This window comes from Manis pentadactyla, chromosome 16, assembly GCF_030020395.1.
Source record: "Manis pentadactyla isolate mManPen7 chromosome 16, mManPen7.hap1, whole genome shotgun sequence".
In the NCBI taxonomy this organism is placed as follows: Eukaryota; Metazoa; Chordata; class Mammalia; order Pholidota; family Manidae; genus Manis; species Manis pentadactyla.
Genome location: NC_080034.1, coordinates 39,896,375 through 39,912,874, shown reverse-complemented (window position 1 = coordinate 39,912,874; position 16,500 = coordinate 39,896,375). Strand labels below are relative to the sequence as shown.

Here is a 16,500-nt window from a genome sequence, read left to right as displayed (position 1 = left end):
CAGAAGGATCCCCTAACCTACCCTAGAAGGTGTACTTACTGCTCAGAGCCCCGCAGTGGCTCGCTTCTCACCCACGGTAAAAGCCAGCATCCCTCCCGCAGCCTCTGGGTCCTGAGACTTCTGCCTTGTCACCTCTCTGACCTTGTCCCCCTGCCCTCCTCTGGATTCCTCAGCTCCAGCCCCTTAGAGTGGGGAAACCGCTTTTACACCCATCACGTCATATGATTGCTACACCTGCAAGGACTTCACGGGAAGGATCATGGCCCCAATTTACTGATGAAGAAACTGAGGCAGAGAGGCCAGCTGGCTTGCCAAGGTTCCCACAATTAGAGAGAGCTCAGATCAGGTGATGGGGTCCTCCGTCCCTGGCCTCTGACTTCAGTGACTCCCATCCTTCAGTGAAAACCTCCCCCAGAACCCAGGCAGTGCAAGGGCTTGGATGTGGGCAGAGTCCACAGGGCCTCTCAGGCCAGGCCAACAGGACAGCCTGCCAGGACCATCAGGAGGCAGCCCCCTGGGCAGCTCCTGCCCCCTCAGCTGGTACGGCTGACCCCAGGCTCCTGGCTCTAGGGTAGCTCGGGGCCAGGGAGAGAGGGAGGGCCTGACACATCTCCCACCTCAGGGACCCATGGGGGTCCTGTGAGGGCAGCAAGAGGGGTGGACAGAGGAGGGGGAGAGGAGTGCACAGAAAAATGGAAGATGGCTGAGCAGGGAAGAGGGGTCAGGGAGAGGAGAGTCTGGAAAAAAATGGGTGCAGCACGCAAGGCAGTAGAAGGGAGTGGGAGGAATGGGTCAGGAGGGAAGGTGATGGGAAAAAGAAAGGTGGGATGGGAGACAGGGAAGGAGAAGAGGAGGAGTAGGGAAGGAGGGAGAGGAGGGCGGGGGGAGAGGGCGAAGGGAGCCGGGGAGATGAGACAGAGGAGGCCGAGGAGAGCGAGAGGAAGCAGGGGCGGAGAGAGGCCAGAACCTGGAGAACAAACTTGCGGCAGGGAGAGAAACCAGAATGAGGCAGGAAAGAAGCATTTCCGGAGCAGGGCTAAAGGCCAACAGCCTCGGGGACTGCCTGCTCATCAGCCCCACCGCCCCCAGTCCAGGCCACTCACCTTGTCTGCTGACTGCGAGGTGCCAAAGAAGATGGGGATGAAGGCCAGCCAGACGATGCAGGTGGTGTACATGGTGAAGCCGATGGGCTTGGCCTCGTTGAAGGTCTCCGGCACGCTGCGTGTCTTGATGGCGTACACAGTGCACGTGACCATGAGCAACATGCTGTAGCCCAGCAGACAGATGAGCGACAGGTCCGAGATGTCGCACTTGAGCACACCCCTGGCGAAGCGGGGGTCGAGCGTCCGCTGGTCCTGGAAGTCCACCACCGAGTGGGAGGGATCCACCACAAACCACACACAGATGCCCAGCAGCTGCAGGGAGATGAGGCTGAAGGTGATGGCCAGTTGTGAGGCAGGGCTGATGAAGCGCGGGGCACTGACTGACCGCTTGCCCTGCTCAAAGATGCGGTAGATGCGGTTGGTCTTGGTGAGCAGGGCGGCGTAGCTGATGCTCATGCCCAGCCCCAGGAAGATGCGGCGCAGAGAGCAGGTACCCAGATCGGGCTCGGCGATCATGAGGAATGTGGTGGTATAGCACAGGAAGATGCCCGCCAGCAGCACGTAGCTCAGCTCGCGGCCCGAGGCCTTGACGATGGGTGTGTCGTTGTAGCGCACGAAGGTGACCACCACAAAGAGTGTGGCAGCGATGCCCACCACAGCCAGGAAGAGGGGGAGCACGGCCCAGGGCGAGTCCCACTCAAGCTTGATGATGGGGATGGGCCGGCAGCCTGTGCGGTTCTCTGTGGGCCGCATGTCATAGGGACATGTCTTACAGGTGTAGCGGTCCACCTGGTACTGGTACCCTGTGCAGGGCTCACAGTGCCAGCAGCACGGCATGCCCTTCACTGTCTTCTTCCGCTCACCCGGCTGGCAGGGCAGGCTGCAGATGGAGCGAGGCAGCTGCTGCCCGCTCCCTGGCCAATGCATCCGCTCTATCTGGCAACGACAGCACAGAGGCGCAGGCCTCAGGAGATGCCACCAGCCCCACTGGCCGGCACCCTGTAGTCCACACCTGAATCACCCGGTTAGACAGCTAAAATCCAGCTGCCCAGACCCCACCAGGACCTGCCGAATCTAACAGCAGGTTAAATAAGTTCTCTTGGCATGATTCAGGCACAGCTGACCTACAGGGAATCCTGATCAGAGCCAAAATCCTCAAGGGGCATAACAGCCCAGAGAGCAGCAGTGACAACCCAGGGTCACAGAGCAGAGCAGAGTGAGCTCAGGAGTCCTTGACTCCCAGCCTCAGGGCCTTGCTGCTCACAGGGGCCCCCAGACCAGGAGCAGCTGCCTCGCCCAGGAGCCTGCTGGAAATAACGGCCCACCCCAGACGTACCAACTCGGAATCGGCGTTTTAGCAAAACCCCGCAGGTGCTCCACATGCACACTGGGGTGGGACATGTGATGCCCTCTGGCTCAGCCCACGGGGCCTCTCCCCGGCAGCACAGAGAGTTGGGTTCAGCAGAGAGCAATGAACAAAGGTTTGATCAGGACACCTAACATGTGCCCAGGAGTTAGTGTTTCTTTATGTCTTGCACTAAATTACTGCTAGTCACCATTACATGTCTGAAGACACAACTGCTGTGTGCAATGGAGCTGCATGAGTGTTGGCATGCCCTGGGATGCCAACACTTACAGAAGTCTGGGAAGTAAGCAAGAGGCCCCAAAGAGCTCCAGGCACTGGGCAAAAGGAGCTTGACAACAGTTGGGAGCCATATTCAAAGCATCTGTTCTAAATAAAGTGGCCCTTAGGAAGAGTTTACTTGTGGAGAGCAGCTGGCCTGGCCAGCCTGGGGCCACCTTTGTGCTGAGTTATCCCTGCTGGAGAAAGAATAGACAGTTGGTTCTGGGACAAAGGGGAGGGCTTCAGAGCAGAGGAAAAGGGTGGCGAATCCAAAGAATGCCTCACGGTAGGTGGAAAGAAAACCTCAAGGAAGCAGCTTGTTCTGTGGCTCTGGGCACAACAGGGCTATGTGGCCCCCTAGAAGCCAAAGAGCACAGCAATGACCTGTGCCACCATCCCGCAGGAATGATGAGGTCAGGCAGTCCCTGTGCATCGGAGCTGTGAGACCACACATGGCAGTGGGTGTTTGGAATACTGCGGCTCAATGGGAAGAACAGCGAATGTCGTTAAAACCTGGATTCACAATTCTGTTGCTGGCTGGCTGTGTGCCCTTGAGCAAACACCTCAACTTCTCTAAGCCTTCGTTTTCCCACCTGATCGAATAATATCAGATATGAAGCCACTTTGCCCTGTTACTTCTTGTGGCTTCCATTTAGATGTCCTAATGGAAATTCTTTATATTTCCCCAGAATGTCAGCCCCAGAAAGGCAGGGGCCTTGTGTTTGTTTCCCTGCTGCGGCTCCAGCCCCCAGCACAGGGCTGGCGCCCAGTGGGAGCCAAGTGCATCTCTGTGGAATCTATGAAGAAGCAGAAAGATCCTGGCACGGGCCATGAGAGGCCACCTGGCTGTCAGACCCTGGAGGAAGATAATGACAGGCAGGGTGAGGTCTTTTCCTCACACCCCACCACGAGCCTTGCCTGCTCCGTGGCCTCCACAGCGCAGCCCAAACTGGGAGTTCAGGAGACAGTGGGGAAGGGTGATGGTAGAGGCCCAGTCCCTCCTCCTCACGTCCCCCAAATCCATGCTGGCAGACGGGTTTTGTATTACTGGGGAGGGGAGGAGTCCATTGCCACCCCATACCCACAAACTTTGCCTTCACCTCCCACATGTGTGGAATGGGGCAGTAACAGGGCCTGCCTCCCAGGGCTGTCCTCACAGCAAGGGCACGTGCTTAGAACAGTAGCTGTCCACAGCGGGAGCTCAGTAAGGACCAGCAGCTGCTGCTTCTAGGGAACTGAGTCACTGCCCTCCCCGCCCCTGCTCCACGCCCCGCACCAAGGGCCACAGCGCCTCTGTCTGAGGTATTGTCCCACCTCGCCAGGTGCTCCCACCCACCCGGGTCTGTCTGTCTCCACTCTGCAACCCAAGGAGCATGACTACAGGAAGGGGCTCTGGGAGTGCCAAGCTGTGCGGTCTTCAGAACAGCCCTCAGGCTGGGCTTCCAAGATACTTCCTCTGATTTAGGAGATTGTCAGGACTAAATGAGATCATGAGCAGAAAGCGCTTTGAAGAGCTCAGGGAGCTCAGGCTGGAAGAGATTATTAAAGGGACAGCAGGGACATGACAGCAGCAACTCTCCCAGGATCTGGAACAAAGACAGCTGAGGCCAGCCATGGGCCTGGGCCGCCAAAGTCTCTCTGTCCCTCTAGTTGTCACTCTGTGCCTACCTCAATCATGGTTCACCCCTTCACCTTGCAAGGTAAGGCCCAAGTCCACAGGCATTTCCTTGGGGAATGAACCACAAGTGCTTCCTCTCCAAAAACATGTCTCTGCCCACAGCAGAGGACACTGAGGCCACCACATCCCTGGGACAACTGTGAGCTTGGAAACTGGCTAGGACGACCCAGGAGACATCCACCCCATGATAATACTCAGAAAAATGATGGCCTCCTAATGTACTTTGATGGTGCTGGAGTACAAACTCTCAATAGCCCCCTACACTGGCCAGAGACCCCACCATCTGACCGCCCTTTGCCCCTAAGACATCATCTTCCCTTGTCCGAACACGGCCCCCACCCCTGCGCCTTACTTCCCCACACCCACCACACCTTGGGAGCCATTTCACTTGAGTGTGAATAGTCTATCCGGAGTCTTCCCCTGCAAGCAGGCAGCAGCAGGAAGGCCCCAGGCCGAGGGAAAGGGCGGGAGGACAATGGCAACAGAAGTCCAGCTGCCCTCCCGTTTCGGGGAGCCTCTGGGCCCTCCGCGGTCTGGGCTGGGGCACGTAAGGACACCCCGGCTGGGCAGCAGCAAACCCAGGGGCTAGTCAGCAGCTGCCTGGGCTTGACCTCCCCTCCAGGGGGAGGGATGGCATGGGTGACTCTCTCCAGCCCTGCCGGGGCCCCCTGCCAGCCACTTACTCTGAGGTACAGGTGGTCAGTCCAGGAGCCGATGACCTTGTACTCGGCAGAGCCATTGCGCAACTGGTATTGGTAGATGTCATAGCGCCCAGGTGCGTCCCCATTCTCATTGAAGGTCACGGGGTTCCCTGCGATGCCTGTGGGGGCCAGTGCATGGCACACATTCAGTTTCTTTGCTGAGCCTTTACCCTGAGGCAGGGAGAGTCATCAGCCCTGGGCAGAGACACCTCTGGAGGGCCCCTGCTTGGAACATCGGGTAGTTTTAACCTTGGAAACATCTGAAGAGACCTCCCTCCCACCCCATGGAGCCCCAGGACCCCTCCCCTGGCTGCATGGCCCAGGGCAGCCAGGTTGGGTGGTGCCCCACACTGTGCCCCACCTGAGAAGTTGACACTGCGAATGTATTTGAGCAGCTGGGTGCCATCCACAGGGTCCATGCGCGGGCAGAGCCCCACGCGGCCCGGACACAGATCACGGTGCATGGCGTGCAGAGCGTGGCCCATGGCGTAAACGGCGTCAATCACAAACTGCACCTTCCCCTCCTGCTCATAGGCCGAGTCCTGCCCAATGCGCTCCCGGTCTGCAATGAAACACCCAGAGTGGGGGTGCCCTGGGGCCTACACCCTCACAGACCAGATGGTGGGAACCAGAGCAGCCCCGAGGCCAGGGAGAAGGCACAGCCCATCTATGCACAGCTAGACCTCCTGACACCTGCTCCCTCACCCCAGGCGGTGGTCTTGTGGAGGCATCTGGGGGAGAGTCCTGAAGGGTGAAGGAGAAAGTCCATTGCCCTCACCACTGTGCCACTGGGCCCTGGGCCCCAAGGCCCCAGAACAGCCAGGACAGGCCTCCTTACCACTGTCCCCCTCGGAAGGCGGTGAGCCAAAGGGCTCCCTGAGGCTGTGGTGCTTGCCTGACCACCCCAGCTTGGCCTGGACTAATAATCCTGGGAGCGGCTGGCCTTGGCACTGGCCCAGAAACCGCCAGGCCTCGAGCTATGCCTGTCAGTGAGGCAGTAGAGCCCTACAGCAACTCACCCATGGGCAGCCACTCCAGCCAGGGATGCTGTCTCACCACAGGGTCCAGGTAGGGAAACTGAGGCCCAGAGAGGGTGAGAGACTGGCTACAGGTATCCAGGCTTCCTGATGCCCTCAGTGGCTGCCATTCACCCAGACACCAGAAATCATCATCCCACCCACTCCTCCCCGACCTCAGTGACCAACCCCACATTTTCCAGGGCTAGTGAGCTTTTGCAAAATGGGGGCCCACACCCACCACCTTCTCACTGCAAACTGCAGGGGCTTCCCAGGGCACTGTGGCCTTGGGGCTCTGGCCCCCCATCCCCATCCTCTGGGCTCTGGGTACACCTGAACCCTCCATTCTGGGCCCCATGCAAGCTCTTTGGTGTCCTCTCAGCAAGATGGGACCACAATCCTGCCTCAGAGGTACTGTGAGGCTTAAATGAGATGAGGCACAGAAAACACTTGGTACAGAGGAGGTGACTAATCCATGTTGCTACTGTGCTAAGTAGGCAGAATGGTGGGTTTCTGAGGTGGGCAATAGAAGTTCCTGGTCCAGAGCAGACCAGAGCTACTGAGCACCTGCACTGTGCCACGCACTGTTCCAAGCCCTTTTTGTATATTAACTGAAGGAATTCTCACAACAATGTTATGAGGGGAGTAATTGTCCCCATTACAGAGATGAAGAAACCAAGGCACAGAAAAGCTCAGTGATGTTCCAGAACCATGCAGAGCTGGAACTGAACCCAGGCACCCCTGTGCCAAGCCTGTGCACCACACTATGACAAGAGCCAGCTTGTGAGACAGGAGCGTGGGGAGGGGAGGGGAGGAAGGGAGAGGGGATCTGGGGGCAGGAGGACCCTGGGTGGAGGAAGGGAGAGGATGAGAAGAGCACTAGAGGAGCCTGACCCCTCCTGAGGCCACAGCCCCTCACACAGCATGGCCTGCAGCCTCCTTCCACAAGGCCAAGAAATGGAAGTCACCCTCATAAGCCCCACCCGACACACCATGCCTCCCTGCTAGAGGGCGGGGCAGAGCATCTGTACCCCGTGGGCCATGGGCCTCCCACACCTGTTGTGTGGTCTCCACACTGGGCTGGGCTGGCACCAGGTCCTGCTCCCCTGGGGACTTCAGAGGTCACTGTGTCCATCCCCCTGCTTTGGATACCTCAGAGGCAGACACAGGATACAGGTGAACACACTGCTATCCCTGGGGTCTGATCCACCATCTAATCCCCTCGTACCCGGAAAGACAGTCACCACCCCATCAGGATGTGCAGACGACCAGCCTGTGGCATCTGTCACCCCTCAGTTATCCAGGTCACTCAGCTGACCCTGTGGCCAAAACCCCACTCCATTCTCAGCCTAGCTCAGGGCAGATACTCACAGATTGCTGAGTGGATACTAGAAACCATGGGATCACAATGCTGGGGACGGCAGGACCATAGGGATCATCTGCTCCAATTCTGTCATTTTACAGATAGGAAAACTGAGGCTGGGAGAGGGAAGCCCCAGGCCACCCGGCCAGGCCTCCTGGCAACAGGACGAGCACTCCCAGCTCCGGCCCCTTCCCTGCCCTCCATCCCAGACTGCACTTGATCTGAGGTCCCAGGAGTCCTCAGCTCTCCCCTCGGGTTCCTGCATTTTTAGCCAGTGGATGGCCACTGTGCCCTGCCTGCCCAGGGCTCCCACAGAGCTGGTGGCACATTTCATATCCCTCCCTTGGCCCCCAACACCCTGTGATCAAGGGTGGAACCTGATTCCAGTTACCCCAACCTCAGGGTCAGAGGTCAAGGGTCAGGTACTCAAGTACTGTCAGATCAAGTACTCAAGATCTGACAGTTGGGGAGCAAATGTTCAGTTGGCTCTGGGGACAAAGTTCAGTCTGGCCAGAGTCCACAGCTTCTCCAGTGTGGCCTCAGGGCTGGAGACAGAGTAGGCTTTGCGGCTGCCCACGTGGCCCTCATGGCCAGCCAAGCCCCTCACGACCCACTATCACTGCACTGCATTTGCAGGAGCCTGGGCTCTAGGTCCAGACTGTCTAGGCCAGAACCCCAGGCCACCAGCTCCAGCTGTGTGACCTTGGACCTGTCACTTCATCCCCCAGGCTTGTTTCTTCACCTGCAAAATGAGGATAATGGTGGGACTTACCTTGTGGGTCAGGATAGGGTCCCTGTGAGGATTAATGGACTAATATCCACAACAGGTCATAGAGAGAGGCCTGGAGCTTTCCGAGTGCTACAAAAGTTTGTTAAACACCCCAGGGTACAGTCAGGTCTAAGTCCCACCCTGCTGCATTGCTGCGTTGCTTCTGGGCCAGCAGAGCTTTGCTTACAGCCCTATTTCTAGGCCAAGGCTCAAATGAGACAGGAAAGAACATGAAAGGCAACTTCTCCAGCTTCACCAGCCTGCCCTCTTGTCCAGTGCTTCTCATCACAAGGTTCTGAGAGCCGGGAGAGAATTCCAAGTCCAAAGGGTGACACAGGGGGCTGGGCAGGGTGACCTGGAGCCCCCCTCACCCTGCCCCCACCCCCTGCCGGCCCCTAGGTCCTGCTCTCTGCAGCCTGAAGAGCAAACAATGCACTCAACTCCCCCACAGCTCCCATCACACCCTCATTTCATATGGATGAGAAACTAAATTATTAACTAGGGTGGAGGGAGGGCTGTGGCCACTGCAGAGGAGGCAGCTCCCTCCCAAGGCCAAGGACACGTGGGTGATGGACCCTGGCTGCACCTCCCGACTGAGCTGCCCCCAGCCTCTGCTCTCCCCATCTCCCCAGGAGTCCCTCCTTGGCGGGTCCAGTTGAAGAGGCATCCATCCCTGGGCCACTCGGGCTGGCACTGGGCTCACAAAGCCGCCTGCACCGACTCTGGAGGGAGGATGACCCCGAGAAGCACCCTCAACAGGGGAGCCTGCCTCTGCCTGGGGCGGCCCCCATGGGAAGGACTCTGGGGTCCTGGGGCCTGTCAGCAGCCCATGAGTGCTGCCACTCCAGAATCTCTCCCCCAGAGTTGTCACAGTGCCAGTCACAGACTTTTCGAGACTGCTCAACACACTTTCACACCCTTGACTTTTGTCTCAAGTCTAGCCCCAGTTACAGATGAGAAAATGGGGGTGGTGAGGTGACCTGCAGAGGACCTTTATTTATAAGGCTGCCCAGGCTTCGAGCACGTCCTCCACACAGACACACGCACAAGCATACCCCTCAAGCCCCAAGCGCCCTTCCGCTGAGCCCCACAGGAGGCAACAATGACAGAGCCCAAATGTACTCAGATTATGGGGCTACGAAGGCAGGAATCAAACACAACTTGAATAAGGACAAGCTGCTCTTTCCTGAATGTATGAAGCTGTGCCCATAACCTGCACGGCCCTGCACACACTCCCCGATTCCTCAGCAAATAGCCCTACAGGGTGGCTGGTGCTCACTGAGTGCCTTCACATGCCTGGCATTTTCTCTTCCACCAAGGCTCTGGGAGGTCAGCTGGACTGGCCCTCCTCACAGAGGAGGTAACTGAGGTTTGCAGGTGACTGAGTGATGTACCCAGAGTCTCACAGGAATCCTGGCCCCTAGCAGGTAATCATACATACCCGGGGATTGGCCTGGCCAGTAAATGGCAGAGCTCGGATTTGAACCTGGATCTCTCTGGCTCCAAAAGAGTTCCCGCCACTCTGAACTGTCCCTCCCCTTCTCCATCCACCCAGCTCTTGACCTGCCTCCTTTCCTCTTCTCTGGAGCCCAGGACTTACCCCAGTGGTCTGGCCAGGCTTAACCAGAAATTAAGGATCCCTGTCTGCATGGCTGAGAGGAGGTGGTGGCTGTAAAGGGAAAGGGGATCAGAAAACCCCATCTTGTGGGTGGGCAGGACTCCCAGGCCTAGGCAGGGGTACCACAATTCTGGAAGGAAGTGAAACACACATTTCTGAGAGTGACTAGAGGAGATAAAGTCCAGACATGTGGCAGCAATGACAGCAGCAACAGTTTGAAGATGTCCTAATTGTGTCCTGGGGTACAGTGAGCCAGAGATGTGTTTGGCTCTGCTATGGGTGACCGCCAGCCAGGGTACCATTGGGAGAGGATTTTCTCCATCAAAACCCTGCAGCTATGGTTACTACGATGACTGCAGCCTTTGTCTGCTGGTTGTAAATTGTAACTGAAATGAGTTTTCAAGGTTGAAATAATCAGAGTTCCTCCTTGTCTCCCTGCATCATCTCTCTACAACTCACCCCACCCTGCCACAATCCTCCTGAGTCCTCCGTGCACGCACACACACACACATTCTTCAAGTCACTCCCTCACATAAAGGTATACAAAAATCAACCACTATATACTCACACATTTTCACATCCACACATGCAGAGTACCAACACACAACCCTCCCTGCATTTACATGTGTATACAGAGGTCTATACACATAGCCATGCTCAAACATATCAACACAAGTGTACATATAAACACATCAATATATATACAGCTACACAATTGGCACAACACTCATACAGCACGTGGGCATTCAGCTACTACCAAGTTAAGGGCTCAGTCCTGCTCAGGAGACTGCATAGATATGCCTCAGGGTTGTCCCATCTGTAGGGACAAATGCCCCAGTTTATGCCAGTCTTAGGCTGAGGGCTGTTCCCAAGGCTATTGACTCCACTGGCAAAGATGGATGGTGAGCCCCAAGGGGACCCAGGAACACCAGCAGTGTCTGCATTCACAGGTCCAGGTTCATGCGTGGAATCCAGCATAATTATATGTGCATGCCACACACATCTACACATGTGAAAATTTGCATTTACATAAAAACAATGCAAAATACATTTTTCATCCTTGGGGCAAGCTTCTGGGGAGTAGGATAAGAGGGGCCCAGAACCCCTCCTACAGACAGCTGTCTGGTGCAGTCTGCCTAGCAGACACAGCTGACCCGGACTCCTGGCTCTGCCGTGGACAGCTATATGATCCAGGTCAAGTGAAATCCACACTCCTCAGATGTAAATCCAGGGTAATAATACCTACCTGGAGGGCCAGCGTGAGGATTCAAAGAGATACAGACATAAAACACACAGCATCATGCCTTGTACACAGAGTGCTCTAGAAGCCTCAGGTTTCCCTTTCCTCCCTGTCACTCACGTCCCGGTAACTCCTCAGCCAGCCCAAGGCCTCCCCTCCATCCTGTCTGCAGCCCAGCACATGAGATGAGCATGACAAGGGCCCAGGCCAGCTCACCCGCTGGTACACAGGTGGGGGAGAAAGCTGCCCCACTGTGCCTCCTGGCCATTTCCCAACTGCCTGGCCGCCTGTGGTGGGGCCATTCTGTCACCTCCCCGAAAACACGTCCACCTGAGGGCCCAGGGAGTCCTGCTCTCAAGGCGAAGCTCCAGCGCCCACCCTCTGCCCCTTCTGCCTGGCATCCCCTGAAGTCACATGGTTGGCTCTCCCTCTTCCAGATCATACTCTTGTTCTTCAGCCCCATGCCACTGTTCTGCCGGCACCTTCCCCTTGAATTTCTGACCCCCATCACAGCACCTGCTCTCCAGTCTGGGGTATCTCGAAACTATTCAGCCTGGTCCCCTCCATTCCTAGGTCCGTTCCCCCAAACTTGGCCCCAGCTGTTGGCCAACTCCTGTCTCAAAGAACGCCGAGCCAGCCCAGGTGTCTTGGGGGATCACTACCTCGGGTGAGGAGAAGTAACTTGCCCAGCAGGGGTGGGCCCCCGACTCCCTCAGCTGTTCCCTTTCTGGCTGAAAGCTCTGTGGGGATCTAGCCCAGGGCTCCTCAACCTGGAGCCAGCCACAGGCCCCTTCAGAAGAAAAACAATTCTTGTAGACCCTCAAGAATACGAACCCAGGGTGAAAATACTGACCCCTGGCTCTGACAATGAATTCCAATTGCACATGATCACAGCAGCAGAGAAGTTGCGTCTTTGCAATTGGTAAAGATCACTTCTGGATGGCCACTGAATGAAAATACAAAGTTTAAGAATTGTCATGGAATTCCTGGGTTCCTGAAAATCCAGCCTCAGGAATCTGTCCCCAGATGTCCACACAAACCCAGTTCGAGAAACAGGACATGTGTGTCACAGCCAGATGGGAGCAGCGTAAACCTCCCCATTCAGTCTCTTGCAGGCCTGCCAAGCTGCCTAGGATCTCTGGGCCTTGGTCCCCATGTCTGTGAAATGAGGCTGGTACCGGGGACCACAGAGGACAGTGATCCCTGCAGCAGAGGCCGCAGCTGGCGCCTGCACAGGCCAGCTCCTGGGAGAAGCATTCTCTGCCCCTCGCTGGCTCTGAGGCCCGTGCACCTAGGCCTGGGAGCCTGGCCTTAGCTTCCTAGACAGGGTAGAATGAGGGCCAGAATCACGGGGGGGAGGCCTTGGGGGTGGAGGCAGCCCTGGGGGTCAAAACCACAGTCAGCACCTCCCCCGGTGGATGTCCCCTCTCCCTCCTCACCCAGCCAGGTTCCTCGGCCTTCCAGCAGCATCAGTGTCCCTCTGCAGATCTTTCCATCAATAGGACATACACTGTAATTTCTCCCATTTAAACAAACAGAACCCTCTTTTGACCCCACTGCTCCCCCAGCTCGCTTTCCTCTTTCTTCCCTTGTTCCTAACAAACCTTCTCAACCATCATCAATCTCTCCCCTCCATTTCTGACCAACTCGTCAGGGTTTTACACCCAACTCTCCAAAGAACCTCCATGTTACGAAGTCTGAGGCTCCATTCTCAGTCCTCATCCTACCTGGCCCCTCAACATCACGTGCCCGGACCCCATGCTCTGGTTTTCCTCCTGCCTCCCTAGCTGACCCTTCTCAGCCCTTGTCAGCTCACATCCCGCATACAGGGCGCAGTCCTTAGACCTGTAACTACACTCACCCCTGTGGTGCTCCCACTCACTCCCTGTGGTGCTCCCGGTCCCATCTGTATGCTGACAACTCCCCAGATCACAAGGCCAGTGGGGCCTCTCTCCACTTCAGCTCCCGCTCCCACCAGTGCACGGTGCCTGACAGGCAGCTCGCTCTCCACACATCCTAACCTGAGCTCCTGACTGCCAGCCTGACCCTCGTCCCCACATCTCAGGGCCTGGCCAGGAACCTTACAGTCATCCTTGATGTCCTGTCCTCTTTCTCTGACCTGAAATCCTTCAGCAAACTGTGGCCACTGAAAAATATAAAGAACCTGACCCCTTCTCACCACCTCCACAGTCACCACCCTCCTGCACGTGCCCATTCCTCCCACCTGGACTACAGCCCCAGCCTCCTCACCAGTCTCCCGGTCTGCCCTCACCCTACCTCCTCCAGGCAGCGGCCAGAGTGAGCCTGTGAGAAGAGGAAGCTGGATCACATCAGTCCTCTTTCAAACCCTGCAATGGCTTTGTCTCTTTCTGCATAAAAGATTAAGTCCTTACACATTGCCTACTGGGCCCACGTGGTCTATACCACCTGCCCCACCTCCCTGATCTCATCTCCTACCTCTTGCTCTCTCTGCCTTAACCACTGGGCTTCCTCACTGCACTCCCAGACCTGAGTGGTATGAGCCTACCTCAGGGCCTTTGTACATGCTGCGCCCGCTACCTGACATGCTCTTTCCAAGTGTCTACATGGCTCACTCTCTCTCTCTGCATATAGGTCTTTGCTCAAGTCTCACCTTCTCGGTGAGGACTTCTGACCTCGTGATTTAAAAGCACAGCTTCCCTGGTCTCCCAGTACCCTCAAATTCCCTCCCAAGAGGTTTCCTGGGGCTACCCCACAATTCACCACGTCTGCCAGGCTGCGTTGTCTCCCACCTACAGCAGGAGCTCCCCAGGGAGGTCTGTCCCTCATGGAGCCCAGCACAGGGTGAGGCACACTATCAGCCTCTTCGTAAATGCCAGTTGAACAGGCAAGAAGCATCCCTGACGGAAGGGCCGAGGGTCCCTCCAGCCACCATGCAGCTGATGGCTTGAGTAAATGTGATTTCCTCTAACAGGTGGCACACCCTAGCACATAGTACGTGACTCCAAATGTTGGTCTTCCTTCCTTTCTCCACAAAGGATGCTTGCTCAGGTTCCTTTGGAAATGTGGAGTTGGGAATATCCTTCAAAGCCAGGCTGGAAGAGGAGAGCCCTGGGGCTAGAACATCAGCTAGTCTGAGGCAAGATATCTCTGCAGCCAGATGGCCAGATTCAAACCCTAGCTCTACTACTTACTACCTTGTGACCTTGGGCAAGTCTTTAACCTCTCTGTGCCTCAGTTCCCTCATCTGCAAAATGGGTTGCTGTGAAGGTTAAACTCAAAACATTAGAACAAAGCTTGATAAGTGATAAGTGCGATATAAATATTAGCTGTTATTGTTGTAGTTACTGCTGTTAGCCTAGGCTGGGTGATCGGCATCTCCCCACACACCCCCAGCTGCCGTGCAGCTGCCATCCCTCTCAGAGCTGCCAGCCCCTGCAAGCAGCAGACAGTAAATTTCTCCTCTCCTCATAAACCGGGCCTTCCTCCGCTCAGCCATCACCTGGCTGGCAGTGCTGTCAAAAAGACGGATGCCACATCCGCCTTGTTTATTACTTTAATTCCCAAACCCCGTTCTGCGGGCTCCCAGGGAGGGGGCCAGGAGAGGAGGAGAGAGGCAGGCACTGCCTTCCTGTGGGCCTTGACAGCTGCAGAGACTTCTTGCTCAGTGACCCCTACCTCGCTCAGGTGTGGGGCAATCCACGGGCAATCTGCAAGTACTTCCTGCAGACCACCTCCAACCCCTCTCTGGAAAATCATGGGGGAGCCAGCAGAGGAGAGGGAGCTCAGGGTGGGATGGAAGTGGGTGATAGGATTCCCATTCTACAGATGAGGAAACTGAGGCCCCAAGAGGCAAAGTGATCTACCCACAATCACACTGCTGCGAAGTGGCAGCACCAGGGTTCACACCCAGGTCTGCAGGACTCTCACAGCTGCCTGCTTGAGAAAGAACGGGTACCCTGCCTACACCCCCTCACCCTTGCTACCTGGAGACACACCAGCCAGTGCCCAGCTGCCAGCATCTCTGCTTTTCAGACTTTGGTCGCAGCAGCTCCCTGCTCTGCCGTCTGGCAGGCTAGCGGTGCTGAGGGATTGGCGCCCGCCAGGAGCAGCCTGTGGGACTAGAACACGCAGGGGCCCCTGTTGTATCTGACAGCCCGGAGGGGGCAGTGCTGATGGGGCAGGCATCCTACACGGGAGCAGGAAGCCAGGCTCTGGAAACAGAGTGGGGGAGCTCAATACAGAGCCAGGCTATGCTGGCGGGGGACAAAAGTGAGGGGTCAGGAGGTGTGGGAGGAACGGAAGCAGGAGAAGCAGGCCACCAGCTGTAGAGCCAGGTTGCCTGGGTGTGAATTCAGTTCTGCCGATTCTCCAGCACTATCATGGTCTAACATTGCCTCAGTGTCCCTTTCTGTGAAATGGATGCAACACTTGTGACAGCCTATACCATCCCCCCTCAGGAGGGTGCCCTCCCTCATCTGGGATCCTGCAGTTGACAGCAACAGCACTGACAGACTTGGGTTCTTAAATTACCCAGCTGCCTGGAAATCTCCTCTCTCCCTCTCCCTATATCAACACTGTATCAGCACCTACCACATGCATCACTTTTCAGACAGCCTCTTCATATACTTCACCTTCAATCCTCACAACAACCCACTGGGACGGGTGCTGTCTTCTCTCTTCTAGACAAGCTTCCGAGGCTCAGAAAGGTTAAATAACTAGTCTGAGGTCACACAGCAGGGAGGAGGCAGTCAGATCCAGACTGCAGGGTAAGTCCTTCCTCTGCCACCCATACCCCAGTGCGGGCCCAGAGCCAGCACTCCGTGGGGGGTGGGGCTGGGGGTCACCCCAGCCCTCCTGGCCTAAGGGAGGGCTCAGCTCAAACCAGGGTAGGGGCGTGGGAAGCCAGAGCTGCCTCCCCTCACCCCGGGTGGGCCTCAGGTCCCACAGACATTCCCAGCAGCTCCTCCCCTGGTCACCTCACCCAATATGGACGGGCTCACAGTGCCTGACTTGAGGCCACACAGGGACTCGTACCAACCAGCCTCTGCTGCGGTCCAGATGCAGCAAGGAGCCAGGTTAGCTGTCAGGGGCTGTCCTTGCCCTCCTCCTCGGGACCCTGTGTGCCTTCCAGCCTCTGCCCCTCTGCTCACGCCCTCCCCCTGCCTGGGGTGCATGCCTTCCTCCCTCTCCTCACTACTTCTCCTCTGAGCCAGGAGTTCCTACATTTTGCTGCACAGTAGAACCACCTGGGGCACTTTTTTAAAAGTCCTGATGCCCAGGTTACACCCAGTAGCAACTCAATCAGAATGTCTGGGGGTGGGAGTCAGGCATCAGTAATTTTAAAAGACCCCAGGTGAAGAGCATTCAGTGGAACGCTGTTGTTAAAAGAACTTGTGTTCTTTTTGC

General features: G+C 56.7%; 1 protein-coding gene across 6 annotated transcripts in view; it reads right to left on the bottom strand.

The window, feature by feature from the left end:
• GRM4 (glutamate metabotropic receptor 4) overlaps nucleotides 1-16,500 on the bottom strand; it is a 119,436-nt gene that overhangs the window by 12,433 nt on the left and 90,503 nt on the right. For 5 of the 6 annotated variants that reach the window (XM_036887087.2, XM_036887083.2, XM_057493931.1 and 2 more), the window contains 3 exons: nucleotides 5,468-5,668; nucleotides 5,089-5,225; nucleotides 1,104-2,039 (listed from right to left, as the gene is read on the bottom strand). In XM_036887087.2, the coding sequence (XP_036742982.2) occupies nucleotides 1,104-2,039; nucleotides 5,089-5,225; nucleotides 5,468-5,668 (1,274 nt within the window). The remainder of the gene's footprint in view (nucleotides 1-1,103; nucleotides 2,040-5,088; nucleotides 5,226-5,467; nucleotides 5,669-16,500) is intronic. The other variant, XM_057493933.1, reaches the window with a different exon arrangement.